This window comes from Sorex araneus, chromosome 4, assembly GCF_027595985.1.
Source record: "Sorex araneus isolate mSorAra2 chromosome 4, mSorAra2.pri, whole genome shotgun sequence".
Classification (NCBI taxonomy): Eukaryota; Metazoa; Chordata; class Mammalia; order Eulipotyphla; family Soricidae; genus Sorex; species Sorex araneus.
In genome coordinates this window covers 61335744-61358347 of record NC_073305.1, presented here as the reverse complement: position 1 = coordinate 61358347, position 22604 = coordinate 61335744, and the positions used below count along the sequence as shown (strand labels likewise).

The 22604-nt window shown below is 45.2% G+C and overlaps 1 protein-coding gene across 1 annotated transcript in view; it reads left to right on the top strand.

Moving 5' to 3' along the window:
* The first annotated feature begins 3326 nt into the window (after positions 1 to 3326).
* Positions 3327 to 22604, top strand: part of ADAMTS9 (ADAM metallopeptidase with thrombospondin type 1 motif 9) — a 182776-nt gene continuing 163498 nt past the window's right edge. The window contains exons 1-3 of the mRNA XM_004612779.2: positions 3327 to 3775; positions 4393 to 4781; positions 8284 to 8446. Coding sequence (XP_004612836.2) covers positions 3661 to 3775; positions 4393 to 4781; positions 8284 to 8446 — 667 coding nt within the window. The 5' untranslated portion in view covers positions 3327 to 3660. The remainder of the gene's footprint in view (positions 3776 to 4392; positions 4782 to 8283; positions 8447 to 22604) is intronic.

Here is a 22604-nt window from a genome sequence, read left to right as displayed (position 1 = left end):
TAGAGATAGGCAAGCAAAGAAACAGAGACAGCAAAGGAAAAACCTGTTCAAAGAAGAACATAGGCTTGAAGAGCAAACTCATCACCAACATTTTAATAGCTGAATAATATTGTGTTATGTGTACATAATGCAATGCATATATGCATATTATTTAGTCATTCATCCTTTAGTGGACATGGATCACTTCTATGTCATGGCTATTGTAAATAATTCTGTAAGGGACACAGGGCCAGATATCTTTCCAAATTAGCATCTTTGTTTCCTTCAGATAAATGCCCAAGTGAGTTACATGGCAGTTCTATTTTTTTATTATTTTCTGATGTACCAATTTACATTCTTATCAGTGAGTTTACTCTTATCTCCACATCCTTAATAGTTCTGTGTCTGTTTTTAAATATAACATCCATTCTAATACATAAAAGGTTATATCTTTTTTGTGATTTTGACTTGAATTTCCCTGATGATTAGTCATAGTTGAGGTTTTCGTGTACCTGTTGATCATCTATATATTTTCTTAGGTAAAGATAGATATTCAGATACTCTCTCTGTTTTAAGATCAGACTTTATTATTTTTTTGTTATTGAATTGCACTGAGTCCTTCTTCATATGTTTTAAATAGCAATTCCTTATCAAATATACGATTTGCAAATATGTCAAGTCATGCATCAAATATATGCTTTTCTCCTATTTCTCAGGTTGCAATTTCACTTTGATGATGGTTTCCTTTCCCGTACAGAAGCTTTTCAGTTTGCTGTTGACCCACTTGTTATTTATTGTTTTCTTTTTTTTTTTGGTCTGCTTTTGCTTTTGTTGCCTTTGCTTTTGATGTCATGCCCAAAAATCATTACCAGGAGTGCTGTGAGGGAGCTCACCCTCTGTTTTCTTTAAGGAGCTTGATGGTTTCACATCTTCAGTTCATGTCTTGAACCCATTTTGAGTAGATGCTTATGCCTGGTGTAAGCTGGGCATTTAGTTTCATTCTTTTGCATGTGGCTTCCCAATACCCTTTACTGAGGAGACTGTTCTTTCCTCATTTTGTCTCCTTGGCTCCATTGTGGTAAATTAATTGACCATATATTCACCAGGTTTATTCCTCGGGTCTCTTCTGTTTCTTTTCTGTGTCTGTAAAAGTGCTTTTTGCCCCAGTAATTTTACAGCAAATGCTTTGGAATATTTTCCACAAGCATCATCTGATACTTTGATTTTTTTGGTGTTTTTCTACTCCTTGTTAAATGCTCAGCAATGCCAAGACATAGTCATTTTGAGGAGTTTTAATACATAATGAAATAAAGACTGCCTATTAGAAGAGAGTTTAGTGCATTCCCGGGGCTTATGAAAAAGATTTAAATGTCATCCTTTAAAAATATCTTACCGTGTGTTTCACATATTTCAGTATTTTAACATCTTTGGGGGGCATCCCAAGCCATGGTGGGGGTGTCAGGGAGCACTCCCAGTGATTCTAACCCTCTAACTCTGCTGGTCTGATGAGTCAGTGCTTGGAGGTGGCTGTGTGGCACTGCTGGACCTTACCTAGAAGTGCTCAAGGGTCAACCTTGGGGCCTAGTGCATGCCAGGTGTGCTCAATCCTTTGAGTGATCTCTGCAGCCCCTTTGAGCACCTTCACAGACCACTGTGCATACCTATTAGAAATACAAGCAGTTCAGGTGCAGACAGTGTCTATTTTAGTTCACTTGTGTTAACAACTTTGTTTGGACATTTGATCTTACCAAGTCATTCCCCTCCATCAGGATGAGAATACACACTAACATTTCCAAAAGAATGGACCCTTCCCCTTCTAATATGTTGCTTTTGTGCCAGAAAATATAATGAGTCCTCTCTTTTAACAAAATTGTCATTTCCTCTCTTTTAAAATGAGTACATCCTATCTTACTGACAGCTGGTAAATTGCTTTTGAACCATTAACTCTCTCTCTCTCTCTCTCTCTCTGTGTGTGTGTGTGTGTGTCTCTGTGTTAGTCTCTCTCTGTCTCTCTCCTCTTACATACACACACATCACACAAATACAGACTTAGACAAACACACACATTCACACACTCATATTCTCATTCTCTGGCATAATTTTTGACTTCCAGATTTGCATTCCAAGGTAAGGTAGGTGTAGCTTCAAGTGTCAAATTTGAACTACTCCAAGCATCTAAGGCAGAAAGCAAGTGGAAGTGATTGTAAGCAGGCGCAGACCGGAGTGGGGGTAGGGGCGCTCTGCCACAGAGAGAGAGAGTGAGGGAATGCGAGAGGGAGGGAAGGAGAGGGAGCCAGGGAGAGGGAGAGTGAAGGTGGGAGAGGGAGAGAGATTTTAAGTGTTCTTCCTCTCAGCGTCCAAGACTCCCTCTAGTCACTCCTCCCCCGCCCCCCCCTTTCCTCCTCTATCTCTCAATCCTGGGGCCGTCGGGGTGCCCAAGTCCCGCCCCCCTCTTGCTGCCACTAGCAGTTCTTAACCTTTTTTGGGCCGGGATCTACAAGAAAGGACCATCTCTGGATGGGGACAGAGTTGGAGAAAGGCACAGTAGAAAGGCTTTGCGTAACTTTCAGGAAAGCACGGATTTGAAACAGCCCAAAGCGCGTACTTCAGTACCCTATTCCTAAAACTCTGGACTGGGGCGATTACACCGAGAGCGAAGCTGAGATGAACTTACGCCCCCCCCCCCCCCCGCCGCCCCCTTAGTATGAAATTGCAGCTGGGAGGCACTCTGCACTGGGCCACTTTCACCAGTAAGGAATTTTTTTAAAAGGGAGGGGGGCAGACATTTTTATAAAGAGGCAAACAAGGAGAGGGTGTTGCCAAGAAATGGGAACGGAAGAAAGAAAAGGAAAGGGAGGAATATCGGAAATAAGGGCACCGCGGAGGGAGTGCCGCGGGGAAATGCGAGGAGGGGAACAGAAAGACGAGGACGAGGGAAAATGTTAAGGAGAACAGAGGACCAGTGAACAGAGGACCGCAGAGGGGACAGCGCCTGGAAGAAAGAGAAGCAAACTTTCTTTGCTCGTTTTGCTCAGACGGGCAGGGACTGTGAGAAAAGCCCCAGTGCACTGTGTGTGTGGCCGTGATGGCAAAAAGCACGCCGGGGCGCCCCGGACGCCTCCAGCCTGCACCTCCTGCAGCCCGAGCCGGCTGCGACTCCGGCACGAGCAGAGGAGGGGACGCGCTCTGCAAAGGAGGCGGTCGCTCGCTCCGCTTTCTCCTCCCCTCTCCTCCTAGAGGCGGGCACCCGGGTATTTGATCTGCTGAGGACCCGCCGCCCCCCCCCCGCCTCCGCCCCCCCTCGACCCCCCATTCAAGAAGGCACTCCGCTATCCCCGCCTGCACAGGGCGCCCAGCGCGCCTCGGAGCACACGTTCCGCGCCTCCTCCTGGCCGGCTCCCTGGACATTATGCGGCCGAGCAGCCGAGCCCCAGTCCTCCTGCTCCTCCGGCTCCTCTTGCGGCTCGAGCCGCTCAACTCTCCGCGGGCAGCGGCGTTGCTCAGCCGAGCGCAGACGGGACCCTCGCAGGGAGACCTCAGCGACTCCTAAAGTCCAAAGTTGGAGGCAGCGCCCGGCTCCTCGCGCTGCCTGCCGCTGCCGCTCCGCATCGTCGCCGCCGCAAGCCGAGCAGGGCCAGAGGGAGGGGAGCGGGGTAGCGGGGGGGAGGGGTGTGGAGCACCATGCCGTTTGTATCCTGGGCCGCACTGCTAACGCTCCTGGTGCGGGACCTGGCGGTGATGGGGAGCCCAGACGCCGCGGCGGCCGTGCGCAAGGACAGGCTGCACCCGAGGCAAGGTAACGAGGATCTGGCCCCGGGGGACCCCCCTCCGCGCCCGGCCGCCCGCACCCCGCAGCGGAGGCCTCTCGCTCTTTCCTAGAAAGAATTATCTCCCGCTTTTTCCTTCGGGGTCATTCCCGGCCAATTTCTAGGGAGAGCTCCTGGAGTAAGTTTAGTCACCGCCGCCACCCCCCCTACACACACACACACACACACACACACACACACACATACACACACACACACACACACACACACACACACTTCCAATTTGCTTTAAGCCGATCTTTCCCTATCCCCATCCCAGTGCCCTCTAACTAGAGTTACTTGGTAACCGGGAGCACTGGATAGCGGCGGGTTTTAATTTTATTCTGTGTATTTGTCAGGATATGGAATGAACAGATATATGTCGATTAGTTTCTTGTCTGACTTAACGGGGATTCTAGGGGCCGGGCACGGTTCCTGGCAGATAGTAGGCGCTCAGCAAACATTCACCCACTGACCGAGGGTGACGGGATGAAATCGAATGGGCAACACTAAAATCTCCAAATCTGCTTCACAAAGCCTCTGCTTTAACTTAAAACTTGCGAGACATTGAATTGTGTGGTTCATGTGCCTCTGCTTCTATCTGCAGTGGAGTTACTAGAGACCCTGAGCGAATACGAGGTCGTGAATCCCATCCGCGTGAACGCCCTCGGAGAACCCTTTCCCACGAACGTGCACTTCAAAAGAAGGCGCCGGAGCCTTCACTCCGCCGCGGACTTCTGGCCTGCCTCCGCTTCCTCCTCTACCTCCCAGGCGCATTACCGCCTGTCCGCCTTTGGCCATCAGTTTCTGTTGAATCTCACCGCCCATGCCGGATTTATCGCCCCACTCTTCACTGTCACCCTGGTCGGGGCGCCCGAGACGAACCAAACAAAGTTTTATTCCGAGGAGGACTCGGAACTCAAGCACTGTTTCTACAAAGGCCATGTCAATACCAAGTCTGAGCACACGGCCGTCATCAGCCTCTGCTCCGGGATGGTAAGGGAACGCGCCCCCTCTCCTCTCCTTCCCGACCCTCCCGCCACCGCGCCCGCTTCTCGGAGACCTCATTGCTCTAAGCCTGGGCTGCGCCCAGCCTCCGTTCCGGCGTTAAAGCTCAGTTGCAAACTTGCTCCTAGTTTGCGTGCCTACCCCGGTGCCCGAGCTTCCTCGCGGGTGTCGAAGAGCGCCAGCATCCGCCCTCGAGGGGTGGGAGTGGGTTGGGGGGAGCTCCTGGATATCCCCGAGCTTTCTAGGGTCAAAACTAGGCTCGATTGCTCGCAGCCGAGCGCCAGGAGGCGGCTCGGGAGTCGGTTTCCAAACTCCGAGCAGCTCTTCCTTGCAGCCAACTCGGCCGCCCCGGAGCGGACGGAGCAGCTGAGCGCAGGGAGGACTCGCGTTCTCATTGGCGCGTCTGGAGTTGGGCGTGTGAGTTGAGGATCCCCAGCCTCGGGTACGGGGAGCTCCTTCTGGGAGTGGAGGGCGGTGCGTAGCGTCCCCAAGTTCTCTTAGGACCTTTTTTTTCCCAAGCGCCGGGAACCCTGCGGCTGAACAGACAGGATTGACAGGGAAAGGTCCTGTCCCAGAGAACGGAAGGGTGGGCCTAGGGCTCCGGGGCGGGGAAGAAGGCGGAGCCTCCCCCTCCTCCGCCTGAATTGGGGTGGAAACTACGAGTGGGGGTGCGGCGCAGTCCCACTCTGCACCCTGCTGGCGGGGTGGCCCCGAGAAGCGGAACAGCCGGGGGGCAGAGGCTGGAAGAGACCTCCTGAACCACGATTCGGGTCGTCTGGGGTTCCTCCCACCTAAGGGCGCTGCAGAGAATCAGAAGAGGGAGCCCGCGGCGCAGCGGGCCAGGAGGGCCGGGCGGCCACCTCCCTGCTCCGCAAATTACGCACTTAGCTAGGGATCCAAGTGTGGTACGCCTGGCTCCTGTTTCCCTTCTGCCACTGGCCCACCAAGGTCATACAAAGCACCTGCCCCCCACCCTGTGACATTTAAGAACCCGCCTTAAGGCTCGGGACGAACGACGATGGTCCCAGACTTTCCAAATGCTGTGCGTTTCTGCCACGCGCTAATGACGCAGAAACTTTCCCGGGTCAGGCTCTCCCTGCGCACGGAGTCGTGCGTCCTGCGTCCTGGTGATGTGTTTATTCCTCCCGGGAGCAGCCGCACACCCCGCATCTCCCCTCGCCCCCTCACCTTTCCTAAGTGGGAGTGAATACTTACTCAGGGCGTTTGACTACCCCCTTTCGCGCACAGTTGATGATCTTGGGCAGAGTCTGGATGTGGCATCCATCACCGCCGCCCAACCGAGAGGTCGCGTGGGGGCGAGGCAAACCAGGAAACTGGTGTGGTGGGGATGGAGGTTGAGCTTGCTGAGATGGGGGGCTGCACTTCTTTTGCCCCAGCCAGGCACTCGGAACTGCTGCGCGCCGTGGAGATGGTTTGGGGTGGGCGGAGGAGGCAGTTTGGTGACGAGGGTGATGCAGTGAGCCATCAATGCCCCCAAGCATAGGAATTCTTCCGTTTTCCGTAAGTTTCTGGTCCGTGGGGAGTCATCGATCGGTGCCCGAACCCTGGGCATCTGAGCACCTCCAGATTCCAAGATTGTAACCCCAAATTCCAGAACCCGTGTGTACGTCAAGTTTGTAAACAGCCTTTACTCCTCCTACGTCCCCGCCTCCACACCCCTGTGAGTGGCCCGGCAGTTGTATAAATATTTTGCTGCGCAGGCCCTTAATTTCTATTGGCAATTGTAGGTAGTGACTAGCTCCCGGGTCTGTAAGAGGATAACTTTCTTTGGAAACAAAGGCCAGGGGCTTCGGACAAGCGTTGCAAGACCGTGATAAGCTGGATTTGTCTTGTATTTAAAGTCTTTTTCGTTAAGTGTTAGTGTGGGGGGGGGGAGGGGCAAGGGGCGAGGGACGGGAAGGGAGAGCCTAGACTACATCCTAAAGCTCTATCGGTTGGTAGTATCTGACCTCAGCAGATTAATTTAGCCCCTAGACCGACTCACTTCATTGTTTTTCTTGTGGAGCTTATCTTTTCTCCAACGATTGCCCCTTACCACAGACATAGCCGTAGTATAGTGATGTTTCCTGTGGAAATCCATCCACCTTCAAGGTGGGCCACGCCAGCCTCCTCTCATACCCCCACCACACACACGCCAGTTATTCTACCCTGAATTCGGTTTCAGATGTGTAGCATCACCATTCTGCTTGTAGCCCTGCTCTCTCCCTCTTTCATACCTTAGAAGTACTTCCATCGGGCTTCTCCCTCGTCTTTTTTTTCCAGTCTGTCACTCCCCCCCCAAACAGATGAGTGATAGCTAAGTGCTATACACGCCCCCCCCGTTTATTTCCGTTAGTATCGTGGTTCCCTATTGCCAGTGAACAATTACATGTTCCAGCTGGCTCCTCAGACTATTTCCGATATACTATTTCACCCTCTCGCATCCCGCATTATGTCTTAGCTCCCATTTCCCCACCACAATTCTGACTGCAATAAAGCCCAGCTCTTCTTCCAACGGTTACTCATGAGTCATGTGGAGGATGTTTTAATCAGTACTACACCTAGAAATTCCAAATCGTGTATAAGGAATAATGCCCCAACTCTTAAAAAAATTTTTTTTTAACTGTAAACATTCCCCAGGCTAAAGCGTCAGCTGGGTTGGGAGCCCTCACCTCTTCAGTCTTAGCTTGGTGCTTTGCAAACTTGGTCATGCAAAGAGTGCTCCAGGGTGCTCATTAATTCCTGGACCTTACCTTCAGAGATTTTGTGTCAGTAAATCAGATCTGGGGTGGAAGCCTGGTTATTTGACTCTAACCAACTTCTGAATAATGCATCATAAGCTTCTCTCTTTTGAGATCACTCGTTTCTCCTGTGCTGTAAAAGTCTTCTGGTGGTTTCATTCAGTGGTTTTTGTTTTTTTTCCCCAGTGTTGGCAAAAAGAACAGCATACAAGGAAATGTTAAGAATTGTTTTTTTCTTGTTTAAGGCCTGGCCCATGGGCACTGCATGGGAAATTTTTTGGTTATCTTGAAATATGTGGTTTGGGTGGTTCAGGCTTCATGTGTCCCTTTTGACTGGGAAAACTTGGGCATATTGTGGGAAGGGGAGGAGAAAGAGTTACACCTCTTTCAAGATGCTTAGGATGACTGGAAAATCAAAGTGTACTCTGATGGTGACAGGGTAACAGCCCTAACCCCATCCAAGGCTACCTATGTATTCTAACCCTTACAAGAAGGCATTATTTTGCTAAGCAGTTTAGATACATTATCTTACTTAATCTGCACAATACTTTATATTAAGTGTTTTTGTCCCCAGTTGATAAAACAGAGGAGTTGAAGCAACCTCTTTGGTTGCTTAAATACCTCCTGGGAAAAGGAATGAGGTGAAGGGACATTATATCTAGACCATTTGCTCGTATTAAGTTGCTAATTTTGTTCCTCTAAGTGCTTGAGTTATGTTAAATCAGTCTCCCTTATCTCTTCATTTGCAGATGGGCACATTCCGGTCCTATGATGGGGATTATTTTATTGAGCCACTACTGTCCATTGATGAGCAAGAAGATGAAGAACAGCAAAACAAACCCCATATTATCTATAGGAGCAGCACTCCGCAGAGAGAGTCCTCGACAGGAAAGCATACATGTGGGACCTCAGGTATTGGCTTCTTGTTTGTGCAAGATCCCAGCTCAATGAGATGTGTCATTGCCGTACTGCAAAGGTGTTGCTCTTTCAGTCTCCAAGGCACCACCATGTACATGTCTTACATTTAGGCTCCAAGTAAGGTAGGTATATTCTCTTTGTACAGATGTAGATGTGAAAGAAAGGTGTTGGCACTTAATCAAGGTTGCACAGATAACAAGTGTTTCTAAGTTAAGATTTGAACTAAATAGCATTGATCCTTAATTTCACTGTGGGTAGAGTTGCTTCTTTGGGATTCCCAGATATTTAGGATTAAGCTTTGGTAATGTCTCAAAACTCTTGTAACCATATCCCTCAATCAGCTGTTTGTTTGCTCTTAGTGTTTTCTGTTTCTTTTTTTTTTTTCTAGTTTGTTTGTAAACTCACTGGGGGTTGAAAAGTTTTATCATTGAAACTAACAAGGCTCTATGTTGATTGGGATTTTTCTATCAACTTTAATTTTGCTAATGTTCCCTGGCTTCAGGAAATTTAGGAGTGGAACTGTCAGTTGCTCTCTCAGCTTTCAGCGACATCTCTGTCCACCCCTGGACCTTTTTCATCTTGACCAGATTCCTCCAGTATTGATGCTAACATGTTTTCACTCTGTTAAGATGTATCCTACTGCGCACTTTGGAAAGTTCATGCTTGTTTTTCTACCCAATCGACATTGAAAAAATTTGGAGGGTGGTAGCTTCTCAAACACTGTTGAGGGCCCCCAGGGGTCATACCTGGCAGCACTTGACCAACAGGCTTTCATTTCAAAGACTGCTATTTGAGCCTTCTGGTGCAGAGGGTTACCTGGGCCACCCCAGGTACTCCAGAGGCTGTATGTTGCCAGGGATCAAACTGGGGTCTAAATCCTTAACAGCCTCCCCAGCCCCATACTCTGCATTTTGAAGCGAACCCTTCACTGTCTTTGACACATACCGTAAGTTTCTCCTTCGTAATAGCTTAACTTTAGAAATCTTCCTTGGCCACACCCAGCCGTGCTCAAGTGTTACTCCTGGCTGTACTCAGGAATCACTCCTCGTGGGTTCAGTGATCATAAGGGTGCTGGAGATAGAACGCAGATTGGCTATGTGTAAGGCTAGCACCCTACCCACTGTACTATCTTTCTGGCCCTACAGGATGTTTGTTTAAATGGATTATTTTACTGTGACAGATTTTGGTATCTTATTCTTTCCCAGAATTACTATTTCTAAGGGGCTGGAGCAATAGCACAGCGGGTAGGACATTTGCCTTGCAGCTGACCCAGGTTCGATTCCTCCACCCCTCTCAGAGAGCCAGGCCAGCTACCCGTGGCGTATTTGATATGCCAAAAACAGTAACAACAAGTCTCACGATGGAGACATGACTCGTGCCCGATCGAGCAAATCGATGAGCAATGGGATGACAGTGATACAGTGATACTATTTCTGAAGTAAATATTTTAATAAAAAATAGCATTATATGCTTATAACCCAGGTCATAGGAAATATAACTTATACATCTCCAGCCTTTAGCTATGTTCTTGGCACCCAGGCTACATGGATTACAATGTAAATATTCTGTTTGTTACACTCTATAAGAGTCAAGAGAGAGGAGGCACTTTTGCCTACCATAGCCCAGGGTAGTGGCAGTCATTCTTGCCTCCTCTATGGAGCCAAGATTTTCAGAGATGAAGCTGTAATCCTGAAGATCCAGTTTTACTGCTGCCAATCAGTTAAGCGACATGGTCACTGGTGGAGAAAGAGTTTTCTTGGCAACAAGCTGCCAGCAGGTTGGAAGATACTCACTCCCCTCCCCCCACCATCCCTAAGTAATCTTACTTGCATACACACAAGAGCAAGTTTTTAAGGAAAAGAGACCAGGGAAACCCACGTTTTAGGAAGTGTGCTTTGCAAACTAGGGGGCACCAGGTTGATGGGTAAATTCTCCAGAGCTGATCCCCTGAGGCACACTTTCAGTACATCTACAAATAAAGATTTCTGATTAAGGTTTCCACCACTTACCTTTCAGGACAAGATAAGGGGGACATTCTCAACATTTTCAATCATCCCTGTCCAGACAAGTTTTCTGGTTTCTAATAATGACTTAAGCTCTTAAACTCTTTGCTCTGGTTTCAAAGCAAATGGCCCGGGATCTCACAATAGTGTATCATCGTGACAAACCATGTTTGCCTTTCTTATTCCATCATCTCTTTTGTCTCTGCAGTTGTGATTATGTTTGAATATTGGAAGTGGGGGATCGTAATGTTATTGAAAAAATCTCCAGGGTTTATTTTTTGTTTGGGGGCCACACTCAGCTATGATCAGGGTTTACTTCTGGCTGGCTCTGGGGACCATATGTGGTGCCAGGGATCAAACCCAGGTTGTGAGCTTTGTGCAAGGCAAGCACCTTATCTACTATACTATCTCTGCGGTCCAGGGTTCATGTCTTTAAAGTTAATTATCCTAGTTAATACCTACTTGATTTTCTGGATTGGAGGATGTGATTGTCAATTCCTGTTAAAAACAGTAAAGAAGGCATTTTTAAAAGGTGAAAACTGAAGATAATCAAAGATGCCTTAAATTTCCAATATTATTGGGGGTGCTAGTTATGATTCAAATTGGGGGCTTCTAAGTTGCTACGTTCCAAATCACCAGTGGCAGCTTTTAATTTTTCTTCTGGTTTGTGCTTGCCGGTGACCAAAATGGCAGGCCCTACATTTCTTCATCCCAAGTGATGAAACAGGAGCCCATTGGCTTCTTCGAAAGTTTCTGCTGGACTATGCCACTCTGGTTTCTCTCTTCCAGCTGCTTCTGCACCCCTTCTTTGAATTCAGATGCAGGAGGCTCAGAACAGTTGGAAAGAACTTTGGAATATGGCACAATTCACCAGCAGCCATTAGAGGGATGGAGCAGCAGGTCCTGGAAACGTCTGAAACCAGGTAGCCTTTGCACAGGGAATAAACCTAGGTGGGAGGTGGGAGAAATCCCTCTGAGCAGAGAGCTAAAGAACCCCCGGTGAATAGAGTTTTTGTCCTTTCAGAATTAAGGGCTTCCCACCCCCTCCCGCTCAGGGCAAAGGTTGGTAACCCAGAGTAAACTTTGGAAGTTCTCCTGGAGCCTCATGCAAATGTCAACTTTTAAGCAAACTCTCCCCTTTCTGGGCTAGGAAGATGGAGCAAGAATCCGGTGGATTTACTGCAGGCTCTTAAGAGATTTGGAAGTCTGGGCTGCTCACTGCAGTTAGATTTAAAGCAGTAACACTAGTCATTGCTTCCTGCTTCCATTGCCCTGAACTTGGCTATTTCCATCAATGATTTCTGTACATTTTCTTCTCAGAGGCTGAGAATATAAAGAGCTGGAGAAACCTTAGTGATCAGCTCTAGGTGAATGTGCTAATTCTGTACAAAGCAACAAACTGTAGTCATGGGATGTTAAGTTACTTATTTCCAGGAATGATCGCATATATATTTATTTAACACCAAACCCTCAGAATTTAAAATCGCCCAGGCCTCTGGCTAGGCCCTGGAAGACCCCCGCTGTGCTAGATGTAACCCTTTAATTGCTGGAGTAGGGAGTCAGTCCAAGGCAGAACACTGTGGTTATTACACCACTGCAGCTGGGCAGACGCTAAGCCTTGATCATTTCCTGAATCTTGATGTATGTCTAATTTTCCAAAAAGATTCTCATGGGACCAGAGACATAGGATAGCGGGTAAGGTGCTTGCCTTCCGTGTGGACAACGAGCTTCTTTCCCCAGCACCCTGAGTAAGCCCTGAGCACATCAGTAAGCCATAAGCACTACCCAGTCTACCCCCTTCCCCCTCCCCACAAAGTTTTAGGACTTTGAGGTGACTTTTATTTAAAAGATATGTGTAAAAGCCATCTGCCATAGTCAAAGGTTTATGGGTTTAGAAAGGAGTCTGCAACCAAATTTATCCATTCAAGTGGGCATTTATTCATTCAGTCATGAAGTATTTATTGTGTAACCTCTGCGCTGTGTGGATTAAATGAGAGACTACCCTTATTCCAATAAGTTACAAGACCTCAAGTACATTTTAACGTGTCAAGTGAGAATAATAGGTTCCTTCCAAGGGTGTAGTCAGGACTAAATGAGTATGAACTAATCAAAGCGCCCCAGGACAGTGCTTCACAGATAGTAGACAACAACCAACTGGCAATTTTTTAAACAAAGATCATGTAATTAGAAATTAAACTAACATAAATAGAGAGGGAGAACACGAAAGTGAGTAATCAGGTCCTATAAATAAACTTTGAACATCTTGGTAACCTTATTATAAAGGACTTGTTTGGTGTCACCCTTCCAACATGTGGCAAGACTTGGAATCCTTTCTGTCTGCTTATTTCCTCTGTACCTGATATAGCACATCAAATTCTGATTTCTGGCATATTCTCTTGACCCAGTGGCTGCCCTTCCTAGATTGTCTCCTTTCCATCATCATTGTTTGTTTGTTTATTTGTTTTGTATATCTATAGCACTGTAGCACTGTCCTTCCCTTGTTCATCAATTTGTTCAAGTGGGCACCAGTAATGCCTCCATTGTGAGACTTGTTACTGTTTTTGGCATATCAAATATGCCAAAATACGGGGAACTTGTCAGGCTCTGCCTTGTGGGCGGGATATTCTCAGTAGCTTGCCCGGCTCTCCAAGAGGGACGGACTAATCGAACACGGGTTGGCTGTGTGCAAGGCAAATGCCCTACTGCTATAATATTGTTTCAGTCCTTGTATGTATATATATATATATATATATATATATATACACACACACACATATATACACACACATATATATGGCAGTGCTATAATATATGTGTGTGTGTATATATATACATACATATATATATATATATATATATATATATGGATGGGCTGGAGCGATAGCACAGTGGTAGGGCGTTCGCCTTTCACATGGCCAACCCGTGTTCAATTCCTCTGCCCCTCTCAGAGAGCCCAGCAAGCTACTGAGAGTATCGAGCCTGAGTGGCAGAATATATGGATAGACATGGGCTCATGTGTGAGTTTTTCTAACTCTAGCTTGTGAGTTTTGTAATATTCAAATATGAGTTTCTTTTCTTATCTGCTGAGGTCTGCCCTTCTTACTGCAGCCTTCTCTACACAGTGGGGCCTCAGCACAGTTTATTGTATTGTCCATGTGTAGGCCTCTTGCACCGGGGTCTAAGTGGCCTCTCCATAATTTCGCAGATTCATCGAAACCATTTGAGAGTTCGTTGCTTTCATTAGCAACCTCCTTCTAATTCTGCACTTTGCTTTCCAGATGAAACCCTGATTCCTTTTGGAAAGCTATTGTGTGGCAGGCACTCAGTGTGGCCCTGAATTTTGCACTGGAGGATTTAGTTGTTCTTATCAGTGTGCTAGACCTGCTTCCTGGTAGGTGAATGAGAGAAAGCCCCGGGGAGGTCAACAGAAAGTTGTTTTGTTTGCCTGGGCCCAAAGCAGTGTTATTCTTGCCTAGTAAAAATTCCTCGCCTCCCCTCCCAACTTAGTCATGCTCACTAGTTTTGTTTCTTAAGGCATTAAAGTATTGTACACTAATTGTCCCATTGGTGCTTTTCTAAGGTCATAATTGGACAATTGTGTAAGGGTGTTTATGCGAAATAGTACAGTGTTGTTATAGCAAAAGGCTGGAAAAATCTAGGTACCCATTGGTTAGAGAATAAATGCGTAGTAACTCATGGGGTATGTGTTTGAGAGACTACTATGTGACTACTAAAAGTTATCACTTTGTTAGCATAAGATATGTTTGTTAATAAACATGGTATATGATAACCAACCTGGAAACCAGAAAATATGCGTTGAGTGAATAAACATAACCTACTATCTGTGGAGTGTGTGGCTGTGCATGTATATACAAAGAAAATAAACTGAAGCATATGTATGTACACCAAAGTATTAGCAAGGATTATTTCTGGCAGGGCCATAGGCAATCTTTACCTTTTTGTCATTTTTTTCTTCTTTTTTTTCTGTGCTTCTATAATGGACTCATTAAATATCATTAAAAGCTAAATGAGGAGTGAGCAGTGAGGTAGCACAAGGGGTTAAGGCACTTGCCTTGCATGAAGCTGACCCTGGTTCAAATCCCTGACCCTGGTCTCCCAGGTACCGCCAGGAGTAGCCTCTGAGCATGCTGTTGTGACTCAAATACCTCCCCACTAAGAGATAGACGACCTTTTATTGGGAATATATATGCATATGTACTTGAATGAATGGAGATAGTAGCATATAGATATTTTATAGATCGAATATCACTTTAAAAGGGAAGTGGAAGGAGGGATGAGAGAGTGTAACTAGATAAATAGTGGTCCTTTTTAGGACTATTTATTTCTTTGGGATTCTGGAACTAGTCAGAGCTAGGACACTGTCTTGACCCATCTGATTGACTCTAACCCATGAGACTGACCATGGATTACTGTGCTTTAGTCCCTTTTTGAACAACGGGGACTCTTCCAGCCTCCCATTGTAGTGAATTGTCATGATTGGGCTGCCAAAGCTTCTGTCACAAAGGCTGGAAAATGAAAAATAATAATTATAGTCAATATTGTTGGGCACTTAGGATATGCTGTGGATTCACAGCACTGCATGCACTATATACACTGTCAAATACGTCTGTTCATTAACCCCACAGGGAGGTATTGCTGCCCTTATTTTACAGTTAAGACCGTTACAGATTAGAGAAATTGAGCAACTTGTTGAAAGTTGCATAGTTAATAGGAAGTGGACTTGCACTGGCACTTGTACTGAGATTTGATTCCCATGTACTCCTCTGAAGATTACATTTAAATTTAAATTTCTGATTACCCTGAAAGCACAAACAGGAGATGCTTTTAGAGAAATTCTTTTTTGACTCAACTTTTCAGAGCATCTTCTTTGACCTGTATCTAATCCAGCACTGAAATGAACTAACAATGACTAACAATTGTTGAGCATGTATTGTGTGGCGGGCATTGTTTCGAGTGCTTGACATGGATTATATATTTTAATCCTGACCTCAGCCTCCACTTTGCAGATAGGAAAACTGAGACACAGAACAGTCCAATAAAGCTGACCTGCCAAGGTCACCCGGCTCATAAACATACCACTTTCTACAATCCTTTGCTTTGGCCTAGGGTTCATTTTTGGGGTCTATCCCTTGTTAATTTGATTGTGTTTGTAGATGAATTACTTTTGCTGGCAAAAGTTATAAAACTCTAGCTTAGAATTTGATTTGATTTAAGGAAGTTGACCTGTCTGGTGACCAGAATTCCCACCCAGACCCCAGTGACTCACAGAGGCCTTGTCTGTCCAACATGTCTCTGTTGGAATATATATACTTGTTACATATTAGCCTCTGGGATCCCATTAATAATTGAGCATAGATTGGCTGATTAGATAAGCTTCCCTGAGACTTGGGCCCCAGTGAAGGGGGAGAAAGGGAGAAGGGGCAAGAACTGGTTTTGGAGCAGGCCTCGGCGGAAGGCTTTCAGTAAACAACCCTGGGACGGCCTGAGCATTCCAGGCAGAGACAGAAGCTGTGGCTGACCTCATAGTCCTGCCTGGGGCCCAGGAATGTCAGGGGTTGTTGGTTAATTAGTGGGTTTTGCAGGGGACAGCCTGCACAGTCTCAGACCCTTTCCCCTACGGTCTTAGCTTTGGGACAGAAGAACAGCATTTACAGCATCATGATGGCAGTGTGGAAGCAGGCTAGACATATTTTATCATTCCCAGAAAAGTCTCTTCCCTGAGAAAAACATTCTCTGCTTGTTTCGACTTTACAAATGAGGAACTGAAAGATGACCAACATTTCCTGAACAGGGGAAAGAAGCAGCCAAGACCAGTTGCAGTCCTTAAAGATGGCTTCTGCTATGGGATGGGGGGGGGGTGGTTGTTGTTACCCCATTTTGTTCCTCATTAGTCTTTATACCCCCCTTCCCTCTCCTTTTTTAAATCTTCTTCAATGACTTGATATCTATTAATTTAAGCAATGACTCTAAAAGCCTTTGTTTACTACTCACAAAGTACTTTTTTAAAGACACAGTCACTGTCACTGTCATCCCGTTGCTCATCGATTTGTTTGGGCGGGCACCAGTAACGTCTCTCATTGAGAGACTTGTTGTTACTGTTACTGGTTTTGGCATATCCAATACGCCACGAGTAGCTTGTCAGGCTCTCCCATGTGGGCACAATACTCTCGGTAGCTTGCAGGGCTCTCCAAGAGGGGTGGAGGAATCGAACACGGGTCGGTCGCATGAAAGGCGAACGCCCTACCGCTGTGCTGTTGCTCCAGCCCAAAGACACAGTATCTATAGGTATTATATTTATATATAAATCATTTACATAGGTCTTTATGCACATAAAAATGTTACTTTTTTCTTTCAAAACATAGGTATTAGTAGTCCAATACTCAAATATAATCATTAAAGGGTAGTCATTGAAGAAACTTCATACACTGTTTCTACTTTCATTTATTCCCATTTATTTGCATTTTTAAACAGTTTGCTTCTTTTCCTAAAATATGAATGTATTTGAGCACATATGAAAGTAGAAGCAGTGGCACCATAAACATTTGACAGAGATTTAGGTTTTTCCATATTTGCTTCTCATTTTTCTTGCTGGAATATTTCAAAGTAAACTCAGATACCATGAAATTTTCTCTCTAATGACTCTGATCATTTCTGGAAAATAAGCCTATTTTTCTTATAATTGTTGTACTATTATTTACCATTGTGAGCTAAATCAATAATTCCTTCAATACCGCCTGAATGTACCTATGTTCAAATGTTGCTGATTGTCTGCAGACATTTTTCTTTCACATTCTGTTTTAGATTTTGAACTAAACAAGGTTCACACATTGTGATCAGTTGTTAGGTCTCTCACTTGCTGCCATGACATTTTTGTTCTAGTTTGTCTTATTTTTTTCATTCCCTTCTTTTCTTTTCCTTCCCATTTTCTTTATGTTTACTTTCTTTCTTCCTGTACTCTTTGTTTCATCTTTGTCATTTTAAGGTCAAGCTACATTTGCAACAATTTTAAAGCACCAGGCCAGCCCCCAAACCGGGCCCAGGTACCTAGAACAAAGCCTCCTGATTGAGAGGCTCATCACAGTAATTTCATTAAGCACAAAAGGTCAATGTGGTGTGAATGTTCTTTGGCTCTTTGGCTTAACTTGATGGCAGGTTTTTTTGTGGTTGTTGTTTTTGGGTTTTTTTGTTTTGTTTTGTTTTCCTATCAAAGGAAAGACCCTCAGTTTATAGCATTTCTCCAGAGCACTTGATAAAGATTTCACTCACCTATGTTTTAAAGGCCACAAGAGCCATTTTGTATTGCAAATATAATGGGGCAAATTAGGTTTAGACGTAAAGTTATATTTTAGTGATGTAACACATCCCTCCTTCCCTCCCTCCCTCCCTCTCTCCCTCCCTCCCTCCCTCCCTCCCTCCCTCCCTCCCTCCCTCCCTCCCTCCATAGCCCTCCCCTCAGAAGCCCTTTTGATTAGCTTCTGAGTGTAGAGACAGCCTGGGTGGTGGTGGTGGAAAGGGGGATGTTTACTGCATCACCTTCATCTCCAAATCAAGACTTTTCCCATTACTGGTCATCAAATCTTGGTTGTGTATGTCACTTTTCTTCAGAAACTCATTCTTTGCTAGGAAAATGGATAACACAGGTACTGGCTTATTTGTTTATCTGTTCAGAAATGTACTGAAATGCATTAAGATACACACAGTCTTTTGGAAGAAGTGGGCTATGCTCAGGTTTTCTACCTGATGGTCATAAGAGTTAATTGGGGTTAATATGAAGGCCCCGAGGCCCTCCCCCCTAAGTGGCCTGTCCTCTGAAAGTAAAATCTTTCCAGTTCTCATCATGTATGGTAATGGATCCAATCATTTAAAGAAGTTCTATTTTTGTGATGCAGTTGAGGTTTAGATTTTTAAACCAGGTTTTAAAATGTCTGCCAAGAATCATTATTGTGGACATTTCTGACTGACCTAAATGTTCTGATGCCTGGGTCAGACTTCTCATGGCCACCAATAGAAGCTTTTTGAATATCACCAAAAAAAGGCGTATGAGGAAATGAAATGCCAGGGTGTGTGTGTGTGTGTGCGCGCGCGCATATGTGTGTGTGTGTGTGTGTGTGTGTTTGTGTGTGTTTGTATGGTTAGTGGGCTTTAGAAGCAAAGAACTTAGGAAAATGTTGATTAAATGTTCCTTTTTTATTGATCCCCATCTCTCATGTGACATTGAAGTTGGAGTGGATTGTTGAAAATGCAGTGGGCCTGAGGTGTGTATAAAACTTGATGTATTAGCCTCAGAACTGTTCTGCTAAGAGTATTTTCCAAACCCTTTTTAAAAAATGAACGTTTTCTATTTTTTATGCATTTGCAATCTTCTTTTTGGAGTTCACTTTGCACATCTTGGCAAATGCATGATCCTGTGCCCATCGTCACAATCAGAATGAGAACATTTCCTGGTGTCTGTCGTAACTAATCCTGTTTTCTGCCTCTGTAGGTAGTTTAGGTTTTCTCAGAATGTCACAGAGTCACTAGGATTATTGCATTTGCGGTTCATCCAAGTTGTTTTCTGTATCAATAATTCATCCTTTTTGAGGAGAGTTCAGGAGGGCTCCCAAGAAATGCTCAGATTCCTGGTGATGGCACCCAGTGATGTTAGGCAATGGGGTCAGTGGTCCAACACTACAGCTTGGTGATGCAGAACTTGCCAGGTCCACTTGTTTGGGAGCCACCAGGCCACACTGGTATTCAGAGGCCGCCATGGCTATATCTAGTGGTGCACAGGGTGGCCACGTGGTGCCGGCCATCAGTCTCCAGAACCAATAAAGGCAAGGCACGCTCTCTAGCTGTTTGTGGCAACTCCCTGCGAAGCATTTTATCTTTTTTCAAGAACTGAGTTGTCATGTCTCATCAGGTGGATACACCATTGTTAATTTATCCATTGTCTACTTGAGGAACAATGCTTGTGGCAATTGATGCTAAATCCACTATAATTATTTGCAGTAGACGTAAGTTTTCATTTCAGTTGTAAAGGTATCTAGTAGTGAGTTTTCTTGGTTATGTCATGTGAGTGTTTAATTTTACTAGTAAATGTTCATTGATTTTTCAGAGTACTCATTTTCAGTTCCATGTTGCCATGAGTTCCAGTTATGTTACATTTCACTAGCACTTGAATTTGCCAATATTGATTGTTTTTTATTGTTTGCCATTGTAATAGTATTTTATAATGTTCTTATTTTCATTTTCATTTCTCTAATGACTAACGTTGAACATCTCTTCATGAACTTACACAGAAGATATACATATATCCTCTTTAGTGACATGTCTATTCAAGCATTTTATCTGTTTGAAAAACAGAGTATTGGGCCAGAGCAGTAATACAGTGGGTAGGGCATTTGCCTTACACACAACTGGCTGGTTTTGAACCCAGCACCCACATGGCCTTCCAAGCACCCCCAGGAGTAACCCCTGAATACTCCCAAACCAAAAACAATAACACCCCACCAAAAAAAGAAATAAAAATGGAGTACTGACCTATTATTAAAGATTAAGAGTCTATATTCTGCATATATGCTCTTGTCAGATATAGATATGTAGTTGACAAATATATATAATTTTGATATTCAAATTGACTGTGGTTTATTATATTATTCTTATAATCTGTGGACACTTTATTCATGGCTCCTTTTTTTTTTTTTTTTGCTTTTTGTGTCACACCCGGTGATGCACAGGGGTTACTCCTGGCTCTGCACTCAGAAATTACTCCTGGAAGTGCTCAGGGGACCATATGGGATGCTGGGATTTGAACCCAGGTTGGCCTCCTGCAAGGCAAATGCCCTACCCGCTGTGCTATCGCTCCATCCCCTATTCATGGCTTCTTAATTATTATTCATGGCAAATGGTCTAGGCAACGTGGATTTCATAGACTGTTGTAGGAATGCATGCACATACAGTTGGTATGATTTTTAATGGTTCTTTTTGTTTTAATTTTGGCTTTGGGGTCATAACCAATAGTACTTAGGAACTGCTTGTGGCTCAATGCTCACATCACAATGTGATGCCGAGGATCAAATGCAGGCTGCCTGCCTGCAAATCATGTGCTCCAGCCCATTGAACTCTCTCTCCCCTGCCCTTAATATCTTTTTTTGGGGGGGGAGGGCGGGTGCCTGTGTGGGGGGGGGCTATCAATAGCAAACCACGCATTTAATAGTGGTCCTTCTAGGCTGTACCTTATAACCACTATCAGAGTTTGGGTCATTGTCCTCTATGCTAGTCACGCAATGACAAAATCATCTAATCACTCTTTTCTCACAATGCATATGCCTGTCTCTTAAGTGCACATGGCTATAGTTTATGAACTGTGCCATGGGTCCAATAGACAGACTAAGAAAGGCTTATTTAAAAGTTGTTATCCAAAGCCATGGTAGAATCAACAGAAAGGGAGGCTGTTATTGTTTTGCTTTTGTGGTGGTATCTAGAAAAGTGCCTCTCAGTTTCAAGCCAGTGTTCCAGCTATGTTCTCTGGGCTCATGGGTGGTAGCATACAAAACAGGCCCTGGATACCTAAGGATGTAACTGTATTCGTCTGCCCATGTTAGCACAGTGTTAAAAAAGCAGAAATCTGCCAGAGACAGGCATGGAGGGGGTCTGCAGTGGGAGGCTGGGCTCTCTACCCACTCTTTACCACATGTTTCTGAGGAACAGGAATGAGATCCCCTTGTTCCCGCCAGTGCCTCCTCTTCCTGTGGTTTCCAAACACAGCTCACTATACACTCTGTACACTCTGCTCCTTTTTTTTTTTTTCTTCCAGGCCCATTTCCTAATCCTTACATTTGATGCAATTCCATTTTATCAAGTTAGATCAGAGGGAATGGAAGTGGTTTTCGGAAACGATTACTTATTTCAGCTGTTTCAAAATAAGTCCAAGAAGTGTCGATGAGGCATATCTCTTCAACCCCCCGCAATAGTATTTAACACCAGTTGCACTCTACCTTCTTGTTAGGTGTGGTTTTCTTTTCTTTCCTTTTTTTTTTGTCTCCCCAGGAATCACTCAGAGTGATCGTTGGTCTGGAAGTACAGGTCTCATGGTTAGGAGCTCAGGCTGTTAGTGCAGGGCTAAGGGTGACCAGTGCTATTCCAGTGATCACCAGGGCCCCACCTGACAGTATACAAGGGAGCCATGTGGTATCAGGGATTGACCTTGGGACCTTGGGCTTATGAGGCATTCTAGACTATTTGTTTTGTTTTGGAACAACAGCCAGCTGTGCTCCTGGCTTGCTCCTGGCTCTGTACTCAGTGATCACTCCTGGTCGGGCTCTGGGAACCCTATGGAGTCCTGGGGATTGGACCCAAGTTGGCTGTGTGCAAGGCAAGCTCCTTACCCACAGTATTACTTCTCTGGCTTTAAGCCACTTATTTTATGTTGGTCTCTATTGTAATCAGTTTCTTTTCTACCAGCCTGCTCTGCATGCTGTGATGTACTTTTCTTTGATTGCTCTCTCCTAAGTGTGACTTGGACCAAGCAAAGAATATCTGATATATTTGCTCCTTTCAAATCTCAGGACTTCATTTAGCATGTGTAGGGGACAATAGGTTCGACCTGGGTGTAGGGGCCATGATTACTCCTGGCAGTGGTCTGCATTTACTTCCGGTTCTGCACTTAAGGAACCATTCCTTCTTGTGTTTAGGGGACCATTTGTGGTACTGGGAACCAAATTTGTTGGCCATGTGCAAGGCAAGCATCTTACCCACTATACTATTTCTCCAGTTCCTCAGGATTTCATATTTGAGTATTACTTACTTTTAAGTTATCTGTCACTGTCACTGTCATCCCATTGCTCATCGATTTGCTCGAGCGGGCACCAGTAATGTCTCCATTGTGAGACTTGTTTACTTAAATACTTATTCTTTGAGGAGGCTCCCAAGAAGTGCTCAGAGGACCTGAAGGTCATTTTCAGTGACTCATGGCCAACCAGGTAAGTTAAATGTGAGACCACCAGGGTCGTTCTATTCATAAGTCACCAGGATGATACCCAGCAGTGCTCAGGGGGACCGTGACTACGATGCTAGAGAATGAAATCAGGACGTGTGTTTACCCTAACCCCTGTACTATTTCCTCTTTTCCAGAAACTCATAACTTTTTT